The 23,025-nt window shown below is 38.9% G+C and overlaps 1 protein-coding gene across 3 annotated transcripts in view; it reads left to right on the top strand.

The window, feature by feature from the left end:
• Nucleotides 1-23,025, top strand: part of LOC6046544 (protein Shroom) — a 402,522-nt gene that overhangs the window by 194,152 nt on the left and 185,345 nt on the right. For all 3 annotated transcript variants that reach the window (XM_038256568.1, XM_038256567.1, XM_038256569.1), the window contains 3 exons: nt 11,453-12,044; nt 12,181-13,008; nt 13,580-14,536. In XM_038256568.1, coding sequence (XP_038112496.1) covers nt 11,453-12,044; nt 12,181-13,008; nt 13,580-14,536 — 2,377 coding nt within the window. The remainder of the gene's footprint in view (nt 1-11,452; nt 12,045-12,180; nt 13,009-13,579; nt 14,537-23,025) is intronic.

Below are 23,025 nucleotides of genomic sequence, written 5' to 3'. Positions count from 1 at the left end.
GCCGTTCAAAAGTTAACAAGTTAATTTAAGGAAGATGTTTTGATTTGTAAAACTCGAGATCAATTGAATTGAATTGAAACTTGACATTTATTTTCAGTCAATTCTAGAGAATCTGATTTCGCTGAAGTTCACCAACTTCTGTTTCTCCGAACACCCGCCGTTTCGTTTTCGAAATTCGCACCAAAGTGCAAAGTGACACGCATTTTTCACGTAGGAGAAGTTCCCTTTATGCGGAACCTTCACCGGCGGCGAAAGGTCGCGAGTTCAAGGTAACCTGTTAGGAGTGGCCGTCGTAAAACGGTTAATTTTGCGCCACTAAGTGCGATATTTCATCGGGGGAGGGCTGCAGTTGGTTTAGTCACCCCCCCAACCTGCGAATGCTCGCATGGTAATAAATTTGTCTCGGGCGAAGGCGAAATAATTGGTTTTGCAAGCTGCCGCCACCGCCGTTGGAGAGTCGGTTACAGCTGTATACTAAGTTCAAAGTAAGAGGTGACTTTAGCGACTATTTTGCGTCGAGCGATTTGTCGAGTGTGTGTAATAAGGAACAGAACACGTTTTATAGTATTTTACACTGGAAGTTCAGAGAGCAAATTAAAAGCTAATTAAACATAATTTGTTACTAATGAGTATGCAAATGAACGTGCCCTCAATTTTTCAATTTCTCAACACAAATCCCACAAATCATCAATTAACCTAGAACTAGAAACTTCCAGTGCAACAACTCAGAGAACCAATAGGCGACAGGGTTGCCAGCAGGCAACAATCGCGCGCGTCGCAGCACGGTAATAATCGTAAAAGTCGAATTAGTACCCGTAATAATGACGGATCTCTCTTTCCGCGTGTGTGTGACTTAAGTTGGCCGCTTAGCGCTGTCCAAGGGGGTGGATACGCCGCAGCCGTTTCAACAGCCGTACCAACTCAGAAGATGGCGCTGTAAACACCACACCGCTAAATTGGGGATAATTGAATGTGGGGGCGCGTGCCAAAAATGGGGATGAAACGGTGTTTCGGAAATTACCGTAGCGAAAATTAATTTTACGCAGGTGACCTTGAACCGGGAGTTGCGCAGAGTCTAGCGCCAGATGATCATTTGGAGGAAACTCCTTTTTTGCTTTTAGTAAATCATGCCAAGTGAAAGAATCAAATTTTGATTTTTTTTTCCGGTAGAGAAACACAGAATACAATTTCTTTTTATAGCCTTCACAGCTTCAAACAATACTCTTTAAATATTTTTTTGGAGTTTGAAAACGAAAAAAAACTTAATTACAAAATGGGATGTTGTCTTGAAAACTGGTTGCGTTTCAAAGGGGTTTTTCTTCCTGCCTTGCCTAGGGACCATCCATAAACCACGTGGACACTTTTTTGAAATCTCGGACCCCCCCCCCCCCCTCCCTCCCGCCTCGTGGACAATTTCCATACAAAACAAATATTTTTTGTATGGAGCGTGGATACCCCTTCCCCCCTCTTAAGGTGTCCACGTGGTTTATGGATGGTCCCCTAGCCATCGTGTTTCTTTTTCTTAAAGCGGCTCTATCTCAGCAACCCGAGGTCCAATCTTCAATGTCTTTTAGACAATTTTATAGCTAATTTTTTGAACTTTTTAAAAAAAATATTTTTAGAAATGGTCACTCATGGTCACCATTTTTTAACAATTGAAAAACTGCAAATAGTTCGCTAAAATCAAACTTTCGGTGGCTATATCTTGAAAACGGAGCCCTTTATCAAAAAATCTGTGGAGTACTTTCGATTGCAAATTCAATTTTGCATTAAAAAGTAATTTCAAACTTGTTTTTGCATGAAACTTCAATTTTTTCTAAAAATAACTATTTTTTCAAAAATTCATAACTCGGCGGCAGATTTTTTGACCAAGTCAGTTTAGATCAAGTTGCGGATTTTTGTCCTCTAAAACATATCAAAAAATCTCGAGAATCAAAAAATACGTATTTTGGGAAATTGAGTTTTAGTAAAAAAAATGTTGATAAAAAAATCTGCAATTTTTTTTTCCGGGTACCTATTTTTTTCTCAAAAGTCCTTAACAATACCTACAACTTTGCTCAAGACACCAAATTGATCAGAAAATTCATTCAAAAGTTACAGCTGTTTGAATATTTACATACCAATTTTGTATGGACAGCTGCCAAAATTGTATGGAGACTTGTATGGGTGAACCAATGACGCAAAATAGCTTATTTGGTCATAGGGAAGGCCCCCACAAAGTTTGAGTCAAATAAAAAAATACAAAAAATAAAAATGGTTGAAATCGGCCGATTTCGTAGAGAGTTGCTCATATATTAGAATAATGAAACTATAATTTTAAAATATAAAAAAGGGTTTTGTTATTGAGCATAATGTAACGAGTTGTATATTTATTAAAAGATTTTTCAAAATAATTTTTCAAAAGAGTTCAGCAGAATTTTCGAAATATATGAAGAAGAGATCTCGGGTGAATTTTCAAAAAGCCGTAAGAGCCACCGTGACCTCTGACACTAATTTTCGCTTTTCTCCTAAATTAAACAAAATTTCATTTATTTTTAGTTTGGGGCACTTTTAGGACGTGTAGATGAACAATCTCAAGCATTTTTGTTATTGGTTTTTCGTAAGTAGATCGAATACCGATGCAAAAAGGACTTTGTTTACAAATGGCTCTTACGGCTTTTTGAAAACTAATCCGAGAGATGTTTAATTGAAAAGAATTTTTAAATGTAAGAAATTAATGAGCAATTGTCTCCGAATTCCGGAAATGGAAATTTTATTTATCGATTTGGTTCAAACTTTGCGGGGGCCTTCCTTATGACAAAAGAAGCCAATTTGTGTCACTGGTTAAAAAATGCAAGTATTCATAATATGTTGGCTGCTGTTCATACAAAAATGGTAAATAAATATTCGAAGGTATTGATGAGAACTACTCAGAAAATAACAGTGAGTATGTGTTTCCATTTTTAAATAAATTTTCTTCATGTAAAGTTATAATTTTTTGAACTTTTTTTTTCTTGAAAAAAAAATCTAATTTTTTTCGGAATTTTAGGTAAAGTGTGCCATTTTTGGGATATTTATTTATTTAAAGTTTGATTTTAACTTAAAAATTAAACATCTGTGAAATAAAACATTTTTATAATGATTTAGTTTCAATTATTTGGAATCAAGACTTACATTTTCATAGGGCAAAACATTTGATACTATGCCCTTTTTGATTGTTAGTCTTAATACCAAAATAAAAAATAATCAAAGGGATCAGAAAATTCCGCAAATGTTTTATTTGTTAACATTGTAAACTGGACTGTAAGTAGCTGAGAAAATGGCAATAAAAAATGGGTGGCAGTTTCGGGAAACATAAATTTCCTGTTTTTTTTTACTTTGATTCAGTAGGATGAAATTTTAAGAACATATCTGTTATAGCAAAAAAAATGTTAAAAAAATTATTATGCAATCAAAAACTTCTCATTTTTTAAATTAAAATCATACTTTAAATAGCCTTGTCTCAAATACGGTTCACCTTATAACAAATTCTACAGATTCGATTTTACGTTTAAAACTGGAAAAAATTAGATTTGTATGATTTCAGTTTTTTTCTTTTTATAAAAGCAGTTTTTTAGTGATACTTGGTAGATTATTTTTACCAAATTTCAAATTGAATTTCAAGCCTATTTTTAATTTTTGTAAACAGAAATGATCGCAAAATGTTTAGTTTATTATTACAGCAAAATATCAATGAATTTTTGGATTTTCATAACCCCTCTACTGGCATTTTTTCGATTTTTTTTAAATTTTTCATACAATTGAAAACTTCTCATGTTTAGTTTAAATTAAACTTTAAATGGCTGTGGGTCTCGTGGCGCAGGGGTAGCGGCTTCGGCTGCCGATCCCGATGATGCTATGAGACGCGGGTTCGATTCCCGCCTTATCCACTGAGCTTCTATCGGATGGTGAATTAAAACGTCGGTCCCGGTTTCTCCTGTCTCGTCAGAGGCGCTGGAGCAGAAATCCCACGTTAGAGGAAGGCCATGCCCCGGGGGGCGTAGTGCCAATAGTTTCGTTTAAATGGCTTTATCGAAAAAACGATTCACATGATTAAAAAAAGTACAAACTCGATTTTACATTAAAAACCGTATTAAAAAAATTAAAATTGGATAATTTCCAAAAAGAGTTTTCTTTTTTTTTTTTTTCAAAAAATGATAACTCGATGGCAAATTTTTTGGCTAAATTTTAGAAGTCATTTCAAGCTTAATGTTTAAACTTTTTAAACAGAATGATTGCAAAATGTTTTATTTGTAACTACAGCCATGCTTTTGTTAACAAATTGCATAATATCAAGCAGCAAGAAAGCACAGAAGTATCGAAAAATTGTTCAGAAAAAAACATTGGCAGCAGTTTTGCATTCATTACTGAGGAAATTCTATAAAATCACTCGACCTCCTAAACCCAGCTTCACATATACGAGGCGAAGGCGTTTTTTAGGATAGTTAATGATTAGTCTAAAAATATGTCGATAGCGGTGTGCTCTCTTATACTAACTGACATTTTGGTAGTTGCGAGAAAATCGATTTTTAAACTTTGAATTACTGTTTCTGGAAAACTATTCGACAAACAATTGTTCTAACAATTTTAAAGTATGCACCTGACATTACTTAAAGACATTGTGAAATATAAAAACTTTTGAAATGCTAGAAAAATTTTGGCAGAGAAAATACGAAAAAAAAACATGCTTGCAATTGGCACAAGTGTGTTTTGGAAGGTAATTTGTATGAGTGGGGCAAACGTGCACAGGGCTTTGGTACAAAAGCGTGCAAAGTAAATTTATTGTTAAAATAGTTCAAATTAGTTGTTTCAATGTAATTTTTTCACGAGTTGGTTAATTTAAGCGTAAGAAAAACATTTTATATCAAAACTTTTTTCAAACACTTATTTTAGTTTGAATTTGTTAGGAAAATTAACCTTTTGAAAAAATTAGCATTTAAATCAAAATTTTTGTATGAAAAAATTAGTGAAATTATATTTTTTATGAATATAATTGTAAAACCATCCATAATACATCAACTATGACGAATACTAGGATGATGTATTCCTAAAAACATAAGAAAATGATGTTGTAAAAACTTTTAGCTAGTTTATTTTATTTCAATTATATCATACGACCTTTCAAAAACGAATGGTATCCAAGGCACAAACCGTTATTTAGATTTATGGTGAATTGCAGTTGGAACAAGTGTGTGTCATGCAATGGAATCGATGAATGTATCACAGACAACAGACGTTTGAGCTCGATTCTTCCCTTGTGTAAATCATTGCTACAGATTTTTTAGTTTTGGCAATCCTTTTGTGGCGCTGCAGTCGCTTTTCCCTGACACATTGCCCGCTGTCAAAATATCGCTTTCCGCCTACTGTCATTTTTCATTTTGTTGGTTTTCAACGTTTGTAATCGTTTGTTATGGATAAAAAGTTGATTTCAGCCGATTTCAGTAAAATCACTCGCTAGAAATCCGGTGGGGGAATCTGACGCGCCGGGGAGAGGCCTTTGGTATGGCGACGAGGGTTCGCTGGAAGTGGCGGCACTTGAAGGTAGGGTGGGTTTCGAGGGCGTTGAAGAGGTTGATGTCTTGGAGGTGAGCGTTGAAATGATCGTGGTAGCTGGTTTGTCGGTTCCAGAGATAATCTTCGGAATGCGATCGTTTGGGGCCAAAGCGTTTACGGGGTTGGCCGTGATAGTAGCTCTTGTTCCGGATTGTTTCGTTACTGGTTCCGGATCTTTTATCCTCCAAGAAACGCTTGCTCATCCTCCCGATTTCCACCGGGTCTCCTACTCACCTCTATTGGTTTTGTTTATCAACACAACCAGCAAGAATTTGACAGCCTCAAGCGCGGCCTTGGTTGCTGTGTTTAAAAAAGCATCAGACTAGACTATTTTTTTAATATCGATAATTAAATGAAAAAAAAAACATCCACGTGCTTGTAAGTCGTGTTAATTAATAATTAAAGTAGATTTAATATCAAGTTTAATATAGCATTTAAACATAATCTTCAACTTTTTATTAATTTTTTTGGAAAAATTGAAATAATATATTTTTTTATATTTCTGGGTGATGCATTTTCAAACACACCTTCTCAGAAAACCATCATGGCTGCTTTAGAGAGTGGCAATAGGCTAACAGATGGCGCTAGTAGATTAGCAGGATGCGGCAGCCATGTTTTTACACACGATTTTCAAATTATTTTGTTCTAGCCGCTACGTCTGTTGTCTGTGAATGTATTGAATAGAACAAATGTGCCTCAAACAAATTAAATACGTAATATTTTTAAGTATGGACGACCCATACAGTTGTGCCAAGTGTGCATATCAACTATGGAAGATGTTGTTACGTAGTTTTTTGCATGGACGACCCCTTCAGTTGAGCTAGGAGTGCACAACGACTTGAAGAATATTAAATTGGACTTTTGGGTTAGGCTAAGTGGGTAATGGGTTGGGGAAAAATGTTGTTACGTCGTTTTTTTTTTGCATGGACGACCCCTGTACGTGAGCTAGGAGTGCACAACGACTTGAAGAATATTAAATTGGACTTTTAGGTTAGGCTAAGTGGGTAATGGGTTGGGCAAAAATGTTGTTACGTCGTTTTTTTTGCATGGACGACCCCTTCAGTTGAGCTAGGAGTGCACAAAGACTTGAAGAATATTAAATTGGACTTTTGGGTTGGGCTAAGTGGGTAATGGGTTGGGCAAAAATGTTGTTACGTCGTTTTTTTTTGCATGGACGACCCCTTCAGTTGAGCTAGGAGTGCACAACGACTTGAAGAATATTAAATTGGACTTTTAGGTTAGGCTAAGTGGGTAATATGTTGGGCAAAAATGTTGTTACGTCGTTTTTTTTGCATGGACGACCCCTTCAGTTGAGCTAGGAGTGCACAAAGACTTGAAGAATATTAAATTGGACTTTTTGGTTGGGCTAAGTGGGTAATGGGTTGGGCAAAAATGTTGTTACGTCGTTTTTTTTTTGCATGGACGACCCCTTCAGTTGAGCTAGGAGTGCACAACGACTTGAAGAATATTAAATTGGACTTTTTGGTTGGGCTAAGTGGGTAATGGGTTGGGCAAAAATGTTGTTACGTCGTTTTTTTTTTGCATGGACGACCCCTTCAGTTGAGCTAGGAGTGCACAACGACTTGAAGAATATTAAATTGGACTTTTAGGTTAGGCTAAGTGGGTAATATGTTGGGCAAAAATGTTGTTACGTCGTTTTTTTTGCATGGACGACCCCTTCAGTTGAGCTAGGAGTGCACAAAGACTTGAAGAATATTAAATTGGACTTTTTGGTTGGGCTAAGTGGGTAATGGGTTGGGCAAAAATGTTGTTACGTCGTTTTTTTTTGCATGGACGACCCCTTCAGTTGAGCTAGGAGTGCACAACGACTTGAAGAATATTAAATTGGACTTTTAGGTTAGGCTAAGTGGGTAATATGTTGGGCAAAAATGTTGTTACGTCGTTTTTTTTGCATGGACGACCCCTTCAGTTGAGCTAGGAGTGCACAAAGACTTGAAGAATATTAAATTGGACTTTTGGGTTGGGCTAAGTGGGTAATGGGTTGGGGAAAAATGTTGTTACGTCGTTTTTTTTTGCATGGACGACCCCTTCAGTTGAGCTAGGAGTGCACAACGACTTGAAGAATATTAAATTGGACTTTTGGGTTGGGCTAAGTGGGTAATGGGATGGGGAAAAATGTTGTTACGTCGTTTTTTTTTTGCATGGACGACCGCTTCAGTTGAGCTAGGAGTGCACAACGACTTGAAGAATATTAAATTGGACTTTTTGGTTGGGCTAAGTGGGTAATGGGTTGGGCAAAAATGTTGTTACGTCGTTTTTTTTTTGCATGGACGACCCCTTCAGTTGAGCTAGGAGTGCACAACGACTTGAAGAATATTAAATTGGACTTTTAGGTTAGGCTAAGTGGGTAATATGTTGGGCAAAAATGTTGTTACGTCGTTTTTTTTGCATGGACGACCCCTTCAGTTGAGCTAGGAGTGCACAAAGACTTGAAGAATATTAAATTGGACTTTTTGGTTGGGCTAAGTGGGTAATGGGTTGGGCAAAAATGTTGTTACGTCGTTTTTTTTTTGCATGGACGACCCCTTCAGTTGAGCTAGGAGTGCACAACGACTTGAAGAATATTAAATTGGACTTTTAGGTTAGGCTAAGTGGGTAATATGTTGGGCAAAAATGTTGTTACGTCGTTTTTTTTGCATGGACGACCCCTTCAGTTGAGCTAGGAGTGCACAAAGACTTGAAGAATATTAAATTGGACTTTTGGGTTGGGCTAAGTGGGTAATGGGTTGGGGAAAAATGTTGTTACGTCGTTTTTTTTGCATGGACGACCCCTTCAGTTGAGCTAGGAGTGCACAACGACTTGAAGAATATTAAATTGGACTTTTGGGTTGGGCTAAGTGGGTAATGGGTTGGGCAAAAATGTTGTTACGTCGTTTTTTTTGCATGGACGACCCCTGCAGTTGAGCTAGGAGTGCACAACGACTTGAAGAATGTTAAAATTTGCCTTTTAGGTTGAGCTAAGTTGGTAATGGGTTGGGGAAAAATGTTGTTACGTCGTTTTTTTTTTTTTGCATGGACGACCCCTACAGTTGAGCTAAGAGTGCACAACGACTTGAAGAATATTAAATTTGACTTTTGGGTTGGGCTAAGTGGGTAATGGGTTGGGGAAAATTGTTGTTACGTCTTTTTTTTTTTTGCATGGACGACCCCTGTACGTGAGCTAGGAGTGCACAACGACTTGAAGAATGTTAAAATTTGAATTTTAGGTTGGGCTAAGTGGGCAATGGGTTGGGGAAAATTGTTGTTACGTTGTTTTTTTTTTTTGCATGGACGACCCCTTCTGTTGAGATAAGAGTGCACAATGACTTGAAGAATATTATGTTGGATTTTGGGTTGGGCTAAGTGGGTCGTGAGTTTTTTTTAATCTTTTTAAGTACTTTGTATGGGATTTTGCATGAGCTTTATTGTGCAGGAAACATGTAAGCAAAGTTTCAGCTACGTAACAACATTTTACAAGTGGGTTCCAACCCAAAAGACCAAATTGAAAACATTCTTCAAGTCGTTGTCCACTCTCAGCTTAACTGCAGGGTTCGTTTATGCAAAAAATACTACGTACCGTTAGTGGGGGTGACACTGGGTCTGGGGGGTGAGATTGAGTCAAAGTATTTTTTTTACGGATTTTACCATTTCTCAGGTGACTCTAAATTCTGTTAAAATGGTATAATATTGTATAGTAGCCCAACTCAAAAGTCCAATTTGAAACATTATTCATGTCGTTGTGCACGCTTAGCTCAACTGTTGGGGTCGTCCATGCAAAAAAAACGACGTAACAACAATTTTCCCCAACTCATTGCCTGCTTAGCCCAACCCAAAAGTCCAATTTAATATTCTTCAAGTCGTTGTGCACTCCTAGCACAACTGCAGGGGTCGTCCATGAAAAAAAAACGACGTAACAACATTTTTCCCCAACCCATTACCCACTTAGCCCAACCTAAAAGTCCAGTTTGAAACATTTTTCAAGTCGTTGTGCACTCCTAGCTCACGTACAGGGGTCGTCCATGCAAAAAAAAAACGACGTAACAACATTTTTCCCCAACCCATTGCCCACTTAGCCCAACCCAAAAGTCCAATTTGAAACATTCTTCAAGTCGTTGTGCACTCCTAGCACAACTGAAGGGGTCGTCCATGCAAAAAAACGACGTAACAATAATTTTCCCCAACCCAATGTCCACTTAGCCCAACCCAAAAGTCCAGTTTTAAACATTCTTCAAGTCGTTGTGCACTCCTAGCACAACTGAAGGGGTCGTCCATGCAAAAAAACGACGTAACAATAATTTTCCCCAACCCAATGCCCACTTAGCCCAACCCAAAAATCCAATTTGAAACATTCTTCAAGTCGTTGTGCACTCCTAGCACAACTGAAGGGGTCGTCCATGCAAAAAAAAACGACGTAACAACATTTTTCCCCAACCCATTGCCCACTTAGCCCAACCCAAAAGTCCAATTTGAAACATTCTTCAAGTCGTTGTGCACTCCTAGCACAACTGAAGGGGTCGTCCATGCAAAAAAACGACGTAACAATAATTTTCCCCAACCCAATGTCCACTTAGCCCAACCCAAAAGTCCAGTTTTAAACATTCTTCAAGTCGTTGTGCACTCCTAGCACAACTGAAGGGGTCGTCCATGCAAAAAAAAAACGACGTAACAATAATTTTCCCCAACCCAATGCCCACTTAGCCCAACCCAAAAATCCAATTTGAAACATTCTTCAAGTCGTTGTGCACTCCTAGCACAACTGAAGGGGTCGTCCATGCAAAAAAAAACGACGTAACAACATTTTTCCCCAACCCATTACCCACTTAGCCCAACCTAAAAGTCCAGTTTGAAACATTTTTAAAATCGTTGTGCACTCCTAGCTCACGTACAGGGGTCGTCCATGCAAAAAAAACTACGTAACAACATTTTTCCCCAACCCATTACCCACTTAGCCCAACTCAAAAGTCCAATTTGAAACATTATTCATGTCGTTGTGCACGCTTAGCTCAATTGTAGGGGTCGTCCATGCAAAAAAAAACGACGTAACAACAATTTTCCCCAACCCATTGCCCACTTAGCCCAACCCAAAAGTCCAGTTTGAAACATTCTTCAAGTCGTTGTGCACTCTTAGTACAACTGCAGGGGTCGTCCATGCAAAGAAAACTACGTAACAACATTTTAAACTAACCTACAGAACCTAAATACACTAATCCTAATCAATAAGTCGTCCAAACAAAAAAAAACTACTCCACTAAACCATTTTAACACACTATACCTAACTGATAATTCCTTCTCGCTTCCAAATGTGCACACTTGTGCTATTTGCCTTCCAAAATAGTGCTCCATAATATTGCTCAAACTAGTAAGGACACCTGGCAATTTACCATAATATTATAGTGTAATCGTATTTTTATGGATTTGCGTGTTTTCAAAAGGTCAAGCCATGATGGAAAATAAGAGAGCACATCCATGATGCGTTCGAAAATGTCAGTTAGTACAAATGGTTGCAAGGCGATATCTCCGCGTAGGAAACGAATTTTTCAGATCTGTTAGAAGCGTTTTGTAGGGAATTTAATTAGCTAAAAGATGGCATCATTAACTCATTTTGGCCCAATTTTCAGTTAGAACATTAGAGCACACCGCTATCGATGTGTCAACTTCGGGGAACACCGTGATGCTACCCTTTTAAAAATATGCAAATTTCCTCCAAAGCTTCTGCAGACAAACCACATGTTTGTTCATCAATCACGGATTGATTGACGCTTCCCGCAGTCAAGTCACGCACACCCCCTCTAAGAAACAGTATTTCATCAACAGCAGCAAGATGACTAACTCACAAACCACCCTCTCTCTCTCTCTCTTTTTCTCATTACTCATCACGCAGGTTCCACATCTCAGCTGATCGCGCACAGTGCGCGAGTTCGAACGCCTCAGCGCCACAACTCGGAGAGCATCCTGTTCATGACGGCCGAAGAACAGCAGCAGCAGCAGCAACTTCAGCAACAGCAACAGCTGTCTCAACTTGGTGGTTCCAGTCATCACTCCGCGTCCGGTGCGCCAAGTTCCGTGTCCCAGTCGATGGGATCGCTGCATCACGTGCACGGTCATCACCAGCAGCAGCCGAATCCGGTTTCGCCGGGCTCGGCCGTCCATCTGCACCAGAGCTCGTCCTCGTCCGGATCATCCGGTGGGTCACCGGTCGGGGAAGATTTGCGCTTTCAGCACCGGACCACGTCCAACACGTCGCTGGCCTCGTCCGCGTCGGCACCGGCCGGGAGTGGCAATAGTAACGGCGGTGGCAGCCTCAACGGCTCGGTCCGATCTAGTCGTAGCAATAATCGGCTGTTTCCTATCAGCACCTACACCGAGATTCCTAGTAACGTTAGCGGTAACAGTAGCAGTAGTAGCAATATTAGCAACGGTGGGCCGGCAACGCCCAGCGGCCAGCAGCCCCCGTCCATGGTTGATGGCTCCAAGTGAGTAGAACTCTTGAATTTGCTCCACTACTAACTAATATTTTGCTCTTTTTCGCTAACAAGTTGGGATTTGGTTTGGTATGAAGTTACAACCTTCAAGCAATAGTGATTCTAATTCAACCCCTCCCTCCCTCAGGCAACTCAGCCCCCACAACTGGCAATCGGTGGCCGACCGAATCAACGAGCTCGAGAAGCACACCGGCACCAGCTCTTCGAACAACAACCCCAACCCCACCGCGGGTGTCAAAAATCTAAGTCATTCCTCCGGCGTATCCACCCCCGTGTCCGCCAAACCCTCCCCCCAAAAGTACACCTTTTTCGATCCGTCCAAAACGCACCGGGTGTCGAACCCCTCCCTCAAGGCGTTCCAGAAGAACGCCGTCATCTCGTACTTTGAGCGCCAACAGGCGCACGCCCGCGAAAGCAGCCACAATCTGTCCCGGCCAACGACGCTGAATCTCGGCCAGCAGCAGCAGCAGCAAAACTCCGGATCGCCACCCTCGCTCAAATCGGTCTCGCAACGTTCCTCGATCTCCAGTGCGTACTCGTCGTCGGGCAGTACGATGGATCTGACGCCGTCCTCGCACCCCGGTGGAATCTACCACCACCATCCAAGTTTGCAGGCCAGTATCGCCGTCCAACAGCAGCTGGACAAGATCGCCGCCAACAACCTGCGAAATCAGCTAGCATCCGTCCACACGATGAACCTGCTGAACAAAGTGCAATCCCCGCAGCAGCAACAGCTGGAATCTCAAATGATCAGCAACGCCACGTTGATCCTGGCGAACACAACGATGGACACCGACTGCAACGGGAACCCCGTGGAAGATCAGCTGGACGTGAATGGGTCACCGCCGCCGCCACCACCGCGGTCAACGCGATCGATTGGGATGGCCGGGATCAATAGTGCCGCGGCGGCGGCTGCAGCCGCCACGCACGCCGCACATTTGGCGACCGTGAGGAGGTGAGTCGGCACGAGCCGTTGAGTCTTATGCAAATCCATGTCACGATTAGTTTGTACGGTGAATGTTGAGCGGGGTTGAGTAGCAGCAATGTGGTTGCTCAAAAAAAGTTGTAGTAAATGTGATGGCAGCGGTTTTCAACCCAATAATGTTCTTTTTCAAAACATTAAAACTTCAAATTTTTAATTTGATTTCTTCTGAATGCATCCAAAAAATGCTTTGCAAATGCAAGTTCCAAATATTTCCGCAAGAGGTCGATATTCAATGTTTTGATTTACGATATCTGAGCCAAAATATTTGAGGTTATCGGAAAATGCCAAACTTTTACGGCTTTTAATCAAACTCAACAATTTTCAATGCGGACTTATGGGACCCCAAATCGGACCGAACGGAATAAATTCGGTCAAATTCGGTCAAAGTCAGTTCCGAGATATTTATTAGAGTGAATTTTTTTTGGAACATAAAAGCTTTGGAAACCACTGATTCTGTGACTTGTGTGTTGTTTTGATTCTTCAGCTTTACATAAACATTGTTGTTTTTCGTCGATACTAATTCGATTAATCCCCTTTTCAGAACCTCCTCCGCGTCGGAATACTCCTCCATCCGTGATAAAATGATCCAGCAGCGCCAGACGCTATCCAAGGATCTGTTCGGCCCGATGATCATGGGCCCAACCATCGCCCTAGACGACTGGGTCCCAGAACGCCCCCCCAAGAACCCGATGCTACGAATACCCAGCCCCGAACTGCCCCCTCCACCGATGATGAGTCCTACCGAGGACGTCCTCCTTATCAATCAGGACGAACCGCTGCCACCACCTCCACCGGAGATCCTACGTCACATCCGGCAGCTCAGCGACTCGGGCGAACCCAAATCGAGCGCCGCCAGCCGACGGAACAGCTTCGCCGGCCAAACCAACAAGAAATCTCTCTACCGAGCGTCGACCTTCGAGAATCTCTCTCCACCACCCTCGCAAGGTGGCCCCCCGCCCCAGCAACTGACCCAAATCAGTCAACTCATCATTCCACCCGCCGTTCCTAAAAAGCCCCAACAATCGGCGATCGTCGTCGTTGAACCCCAGGTCATGTACCGACGACCCTCCTCGAGCATGTCGTCCAAACCCCAATCGCAACCCCTCACCGCAAGTTCCTTACACCAAGCGCACCGCGTTCTGGTCAACGGCAAATCGGCCGACCAACAGCCGCAGCAACGGCACTCCCTGCCAATGCCCCTGCAGCAATCCATCCCGCAACAACCCCAACAGCAGCAGCAGTTCGTCCCGCGCCAATCGGACTCGCGCGTTTCGATGCGCAAGCGGTCCCACAACTCGCAGCAGCTGCCGACGACCGCAATGGAGTATCACCTTCTGAAGCAGCTGCAGGCGACCCACAACGGTCAAATGGTTCCTGTCTCGACGCCGGCGGCGGCCAACGTGACGCCACCGCCGCCGTTGAAGCCGCGCATGCCGATGCAGCCGCTGGACGTGGCGCTCAACGGAGCCGGACAGCTGATCTCGATGGGAAGCAAAAGGTGAGTGCGAGCGATTGGGAGATTGTGTTGTGCTGATTGTCTAACTGGGGGCGATTTTTAGAAAGAGGATGAGAGCGCATGCGCGCTCTTTGTGAGTAGTGAGTTCGTCGCTTAAGATTGGAACTGAGCGTTGAAGTCACTCGCTGAGAAATAGTTCTTTTAAAGCAAGCATGAGCTATTAATTTAATTTAAAGATCTCAATTATGTTTTTTTTGTTCCAAAGAATCTTTTATTTCTTATGAGAAAAACAAATTGAGTAGAAATAAATATTGTGTTTAGATTTCTATCAGCCAAAAATAAACAACATATTATTTAATTTTTGTTGAATGTTTCGTTGTGATCTCTTCAAAAATATCAAAATAGCTTATCGTAAATATTGTTTTTATTCGTTTTTTTATACATAAGTTAAGAGGGCTTTTGTTAATTTGATTTGGTTAACCTCGGTGGATTTTCTTGAAATAATTCGAACTGTCAAAAATCCACCAAAGCATCTACCGGTGGATACTTTTCTACCACAGATTTTTGTGCGATCAATGTGGTAGATGCTTTGGTGGATTTTGACAGTTCGAATTATTTCAAGAAAATCCACCGCGGTTAACCAAATCAAATTAACAAAAGCCCTAAGATCATTCGCAGATACATAACGAATGTTTTGTTGAGCTTGTTACAATGTATTTTCTAAATCAGAAAAAAAAACAATGTAGACATCTATAATCTCGACAAATGATCCTTTTTCTACTACTGAAAGGTCACGACTTCGATTTCCTTTTTCTACCTTCGCCCGACATTGGTAAACAAATAAAAACTAAGTATCGCATCTTAACCTTAAGATCTCACCCTGTTTTGCTTAAACGGTAATCCATTTATCACCGTTAATTACCAATTGACAAATGTTCTCATTTGTTGAACACACACAGAACGCCCCATTCTTGGTTAAGCTTTTTGCCTCCCCGCTCAAAACATGGATCTATTCCAAATGTCCGCCGTAAAGAAAAATGGCCCCAATCACGACCCAGGCTGCCAACTTGTGGCTGGCGTTCCAATTACACATTTAGCAGCTCCCGCTTAAATGGCACCTCAATCAAAGCGTGCTCCGACTTGGACTCAGAGCCTACTGAAGTTGCACCGCGCGTTTGACCCGGGACCGTTTTCTGGGCAACAACAAAGTTGGTGGCCGTAATCAACTCCTAGGAGGGATTGACACTAATTGATCCTGCCGCGGTTGGTCAAAGTTGGCCGGATGACGCGTCAAGGTCCCTTGCCTACTTTGTGGGGGTAATTATGGCATGCTGCGGCGGGGTAGAATTTTATAATTAGGTTGCCATAAAAAAACGACCGTTTTGAGAAAATACAACCCCGTCGAAACAAAGATCAACGAACAACTTTGCATAAACCGGGCCCAACCTTAGGCAACGTGCCCATTGATGGAATAAATCACCGCACACTTAGATGTTATCTCTCACCTTTGGCCGGCGAGAGCGCGCGCCGTAGTTCCTTTCAACTTTTGAAAGGGTGGGGGTGGCTCAATTAAAGGGAAACCCGCAGACCAAAATAAATTTCTTTGATTGAACCTTTCTAGGGGCCGCTTGGACGTCGGATCTAGATCGGAACAGTTCGGACCGGTTTCCAAGCTTCCCGGGTCGTCGCCAATGCTCCATCAGGAAAACGTGACTTAAATTGTGTACCAAAATGAATATCAACGCCGCAGCACACGTATTTAAATCGTCCTATTAACATTTAGACCCTAAAATACGGCTGACGCCGTGACATTCCAGGGTCGTCCCACCCCCCAGGGGGAAAATTGACAGCCGGTCGTCAACTGTCAAACGATATAATAAACATTGCATGTTCTTGTGTGCTGGCAAACAAGCGTCAGTTTTCTTTCCTTATTGATAGGGGAACCCCTATGAAGCAAGAGTGACTAAAGTGTGCCCGTTGCTGTGATTGAGCCTGGTTAAGGATTAGGTAGCAGCGCATGGCACACTTTTCAGGTCACGTGCCTCGTCATCGCGGTTGGCGCCCGACGCGAAGCAGGGATGTCAAACTTAATACATAAATTTAAATATTAAAATCTCAGCGGGAAGATATCTCTCTAGTTTTAATTACATTTTTTAAGCAATCAACCAGAAATTTAGCCAAAACACTGAAACTAGAAAGTATAAGGAGCAATGAAAAAAGTTTCATGAGGAACATTAACAAAAACTGAGCTATTAATTATGTTGTGAGATCATTATAATAGAAATATTTGAGAGATTAAAAAAAAAGTTCTTGAAATTATATTCAATAAATCAATACTAAGCAAGATGTTAAACATTTTTAAATAAACATGGATATGATTTTCTTGTTGATTTTAATACTTATGTGAATTATTTTTAGGATAATTCCAAATAAAGCAACTCATTTTTTTTGTGCGTTTTTGAAATTAAGATGTGTTTGAAAGTGTTTTTTGTTTTGTCCTTTACTTTGGGCGATTCAAATATTTTTTGATGTTTATGTCCCTCGACTAAAAAAAAAATACCGATCCAAAGTTTCTACATTTAAATGAAAAAAGGGTTTTTGCTGTACTTTGAAATTATGTCAAAACTGAACCCACTAAACATTAACCAAATGGGCTCATATTATCAGGCTAGCTTCTGGGGCCATAAAACTAGAAAATTCCGGTTGATGCGCTCGAAATTAAACATTTTGTCATTTTTTTTTATATTCATGAACCACGCCAAGTCCTGCCAAGACGAAGGTTCAAATGCATACATACAATACATACATTCACAAATACATACATACATAAATTCAATTTTGGGACAATCACTTGCTTCCGTTTAGAAATTGAAACAAAGAATATTCAAATTTCAAGGTCTACTATGCTCTGACGCAATCTACTGTTGAAAATTGATGGTTAAGTAAAACATTTGCTGTGCAATACAGAGCTTTCCAACTTAAAAATGTGATATCTCAAGAAATATTCATTTTACCCTGAGGTTTTCATTGAATTTAATGTAAAAAGCAATCGAATGCAATTGTCAGTTTTCCCGTAAGTGCTCGTCCAAAGGTTTTAAAATGCATTTTAAAACTTAAAGCGCAAAATTTTCATATCTGGCAACACTGTACGTAAATTTTGAGTACGCCATTCGATTCTACATAAAAAAATCTTCAAATATGCATACCTAAAAGTTCACTTTTTGTAAACATTTCTCTTAGCAAAAAGCATTTTAAAAATGAGGTTTTGCAAAAATCTCAGAAAAAGAGGGGGGTGCCACGGGCGCGGGGGTGGACCAAATGTCACCAAACTTGGGATTCTTACTTTTTGGGGCAAAAACAACCCCCATGCAAAATATGAGCAGATTTGGTGAAGGTCGATGTTGGACGCGTGGTCACTTGGGAAGGAATCCCAGGTATATTTTGAAAATATTTTTTTTTCTGTTTAAAAAAACTTGTTTGAATCTTGCCTTCATTTATCCACCCGCGATATCTCGGAGATATTAATTCGTTTTTCAATGTTAAGAAATGAAGCTTTAGTGAAATTTTCGGTTTTTTCAAAAACTGCGGTTTTAAAATTTCATAATGATTTTGAAAAAAAAAAATGTTACCAGATTTTGCACCATCCTAAACTCCAAAGCAAAAAAAAGCATTTCGATTTTGTATGAAGTTTTATATTTTGAGCTTTATTTTTCCTGTATGCCATTTTTTCTGAAAGGTCAGTCTACTTCGCCGAAAAACTATAGCCATTTGGTATGACCAGCTCGAAAAATTTATGCTCTTGCTAATAAAAAATACTACACTAATGAGAAAATTGCTATTTTCTGGAAAAGTCAAGAATTGGTACAAAAAATCCTATTCTTGATCTTAAATTTCAAACAATTCTTGAGATTACAAACTTTGGTTGAAATCATTTATTAAATGTCTGAATATTTATATTTAATCTATTGCGGTGATAAATACACGGAGAGACCGGCCGGGGCAAATCTAAGAAAATCTTGGTTAATTTAACTAAAAGTATGGGTTAATTTTTTACACAGCTTTTTTTCAACAATCGATTGTTGATTTTGTTAACCCGAAATTGCTAACCACCGGTAATTAAAATTAACTAAAAAAATACTTGGAATTGCCATTTTTGTTGGTTAAATGGCCGAAAAAAATTCTAGCAGTCGACTGCTAGAGTATTTTTTTCAGAAAATTAGCTAAAAATTTCTTGTTTTCAGCTGAAATATTGTGGAATATTCTGTTAAAAACTGGCTGGGAAATGTATTTCAACTATTTTTCAACTATTTTTTTTCGTTGTATCAACCGAAATATTTTTGCATGCAGCAAATTATTAGTGTTTTATAACAAAACATTTCTTAATTAGACATAATTTATGTAATTGTTGATATATATTTTCTTCAATTATCTAACGATATAGGCTGGGCCTAATTTCTAGCTATATTTTAACTATTGTCTTACTTGAATACAGAAAAATATTCGTACATGCAGTCAATAATTAGCTGTTGTTAGCAATATTTTTATTGAATTTGCATTAAATTTTGTAATAATGCCTCACAAATGAGTGCTAGGTGTTTTTATTTTCGCATTTATTCTGCCTAAAAATTTAACGTTTTGTACTAATTTGTTTTTTTTTTTTTGCATGAAGTTGTTAAGTTACTGTTAAAGAGCATCAAAACAAAACTTTTTTTTAACTGTTGTTATAAAACATGTAAAGTTTGATTAATGTTTTAAAAAATTACGTTGCATTGAACTAAAAATAATGAAAAAGCATATTACAAATTTTGTTAAACATATTTAAAAAAGATGTTTAATTTAACATGAATTCCTGAAAAATAGAAATCGAGCAAAATTTTCACCAAGTTTTAAGCTTATATTTTTATTATGTTGTATAAAATTAAGTGTTGTATCCACTTACCATCACTGTGAAATCATCCGATAAGTCATCATCATCAACAATGGTCTCAGGTTTAGTTATTTTTCATGTGGTTGGACACAGAATTTTCATTAAAGTGAACCTTTTGCTGCAAATAGACATGTGAAATGTATTAGTAATTTAATACAAAATTCTTAATTTCGGCTATAAACTGAAAAAAGGAACGTAAATAAATGAAATTATATTGAAGAAAGAAGAATTATCAATAATGCCAATTACCAGGTTGCATTAATTTAACAATTACTTTTAGCAACAAACTTTCATTGCATTTGATTCAATTTATTCAACGTACTCCGGTTCCTGAAAAAAATATTTTGAGTTTTACTTACCAGTTTATTGAGCAGTCATATTGCAACAAAACTTTCAAGATAATAATTATCTTCTTTTATATATTTTTATTTTTTTTTATATTTTACTTCATCTCTATTTTGCGTTGCGTACATATGGCATTTCTATGTATTTAATAATTGATGATTCTGAAAAAAATAATGGTTTTATCCGTCGTAAGCACGAAGCTTTTTAATTATTCAGTTTTCTAATAAGAATCACATTAGATAAATTATTGTGCAATGATAAACCCATACTTACTTGGATTAACCAACATTTTGTTAAATTTGCCCGGGCTGCTCTATCCGTTAAGAGTTGGCCCGCATCTCCCTTCTACTACCCTCTCTTTCCATCAAACATTCTTATAACGTGTTCAACTCACTCGCATTGGAGGTCCTCATGGCGAAGGTCGTCCTCTTGCTCTTCATAGTTTATCACCTGCAAAGAAATCATCAACAAACCTACTCACCAATTCCAGCTCCCCAGTTGCAACACTTTGATTTACCACTTCAACATTAGCTAAATAGTGTAATTTTCACCTTTCACATCCTCTCACTTCATAATTAACAACACAAACTCAACAAATCGACCGCTCTCGTTCGAATCCTGACTTCAAATGACAGACGTAAACAAACCCAAGTTCATCTTTTAAATATTCAACCAATTGTTAATTATATTCAACCAACAAAATTTTTGATTTTCCTAAAACCAATGCTAACAGTCGAGCACGTTCATTCGAGTTCGGGAAATCTGTTAGCTTTTTGCCTTTAGCATTTTCAACAAACAGGTTATTAAATTAATACTAAATTTTGGTAAATTTAACTGAAAATTGGCAGTGACAAGTACGTTTTTGTTAAAATTTACGAAAGTAAAATCAACAATTTTAATTGTTAAAATTTCTGGGCACGGTCTCTCCGTGTAGATTAAACTTTTTGTTCAATGTCTTATCTAATTTAATCTAATCTAACGCAGTCAGTTCAATGGAAGCATGCTGGATAAATGTTTATAATATTATTATTTACATATATTTGTTCATCTTATTTCTTATGAAAATTAAAAAAAAAACATTCTAAAATAACTTTCGTTTTATCTTGTATTGTTTTATTTGATAAAATTTCGTTATTTGTATTTTCAATTCCTTGCATTACATACTGCAGAAAAGTATAAGGTTTTTCTATGTTTTTATTTATTTTTTTTAATTGATATTCGTTGAAGATTTTTTTGAAGAATGAAAGATACGAATTCAATACGAATGGAATGATATGGAATCATGCTGAACTTGGTAGAGGAGTACCTCAAGAAGTAGTTTTCAACAAATTTTGAAGTGTTTTAATAGTTAATTAAACAATATTTTTGAAACATTGATAAATGGGATTATTTCAGATTTATAGGAATTTTCAGCGAAACAAGTTTCTTAGCAAATCTCAAAAATATATGAATCATGCTAAAAAGTTGGTTTGATTATTTTTATGAAAAAATCAATTTATAATGAATTTTGGTCAAGCTTGAAACTTTTTCTTTACCTAATATGAAACATCAAAAGAAACTTTTCTAAGGGTCAATTTAAGTGATTAGTTCAATTGGCACATTTTTAATGTTATACATGCACGTAACACAGTGACTATCAAAGTTTTTTAAAAAATAATTTTAACGAATGTTTAAAGCGTTTAAAAACCGTTTTTGAAAAATGCCTTTGCCATTTCTGTTATATTTTCTTTTTTGAGTGTTGGAGAGCAAACTTTTCAATTCAACATTTTTCAAGCATCCCTACCCCCCCACCGAAAGGAAATCGATCGCCACGCGCCCTCTTTTTGCAGCATGACACTTTTACCACCTTAACATTTAGTCGAAACAAGCCACGCGCCACTTACATTTTCCATAATGTTGCAACCGACCCGGCCAATCTCCAGTAACAACAACAACGCTGACGATTTATGACCAATCGTGGCCAAATCGGAGCATGTGTGTAACGAGACCGGCCTTTTGTTGATTGGAAAAATCGACGACGACGGCTGTGTCCAGTTCCCGTGAGGGACCCACAAAAGGTCAGTCTGGGCTGCAAAATTTGTTCCTTTCACGGACTACAAGCGTTATGGTCCATTGTGAAACCTCCTTAAAGGGGGGTGATGTCATGCAGATTTGATTCCGGGCTAGATTTGAATCATTCGTTCGTTCCTCGAGGTTACAATTAAGTTACAGTTCTTGCGAAAGGCAAGAACTGCGGCCAATTTTCCCAAGAACAATTCACACGTCATTCAGTGATCCGGCTCGACCCGCGAGCCATCCGTCTCGGGAAAAGTGTCCCCGCAAGCACTATAATGGCACTATAATTGGTCGCAATGTACGCAATCAATCATCGACACCACCAAAGAACCAGAAATCGCTCCCAACGCCCTGCGCCACAAGAACATTCAATTACGGCTAATAAATCATAACTGCCGGATCGATGGTTGTTCTAAGTTCCCTTCTACACGGAGAAAAAAGAGTTCCCAAAATCGTGAACAAGCGTTCATGAAAATGAGAACCTCGAACAAAGTGTTCAAATCCCATGGTACGATTTCGAAAAACGTACCATGAAATTTGAACACTTTGTTCGTGGTTCTCATTTTCATGAACGCTTGTTCACGATTTTGGGAACTCTTTTTTCTCCGTGTAGGGCCACTTTTAAGACGTGTGCGCCTGCGATGTGGTGATTGATAGCGATCAACACTTCAGAGCTGGCATTTGACGCAGGTCGTGTTGAACTACGAAAACGTGCTCTTGTTTGGCGCTTGTTGAACAGTACCTGGCTGGTTATACGGATTGAACGCGGACTTCCTTGAGGGGTGCAGTTTGCAAATTTGCAGTTCTTTATCTCGCGTTTGCACCTAGGGATTGGATTGGACAGCAATCTCTGCTCGAAATCAGCTTTATTACAGTCGTTGGAGCTGGAGCGAAATCGCCTGCATCTAGGCAACATGCTGTGTAGCTGAAGAGAAACTTTCGGAGAGAGCTCACATTGCTCACCAAATGATGAGAAAGAGTCTTCTCACGTCTCATGAATCATTGGTTGAGGTTGATTAAAAATTTCCAACCGTAAATGTTTGCGTAATTTTTGTTGGTTCTTTTCTGAATTCAAAGTTAAATTCATAAATTCATAAATTCATAAATTCATAAATTCATAAATTCATAAATTCATAAATTCATAAATTTATAAATTCATAAATTCATAAATTCATAAATTCATAAATTCATAAATTCATAAATT

This window comes from Culex quinquefasciatus, chromosome 2 (assembly GCF_015732765.1).
Source record: "Culex quinquefasciatus strain JHB chromosome 2, VPISU_Cqui_1.0_pri_paternal, whole genome shotgun sequence".
Taxonomy (NCBI): domain Eukaryota; kingdom Metazoa; phylum Arthropoda; class Insecta; order Diptera; family Culicidae; genus Culex; species Culex quinquefasciatus.
This window is presented reverse-complemented; position numbering and strand designations above follow the sequence as displayed.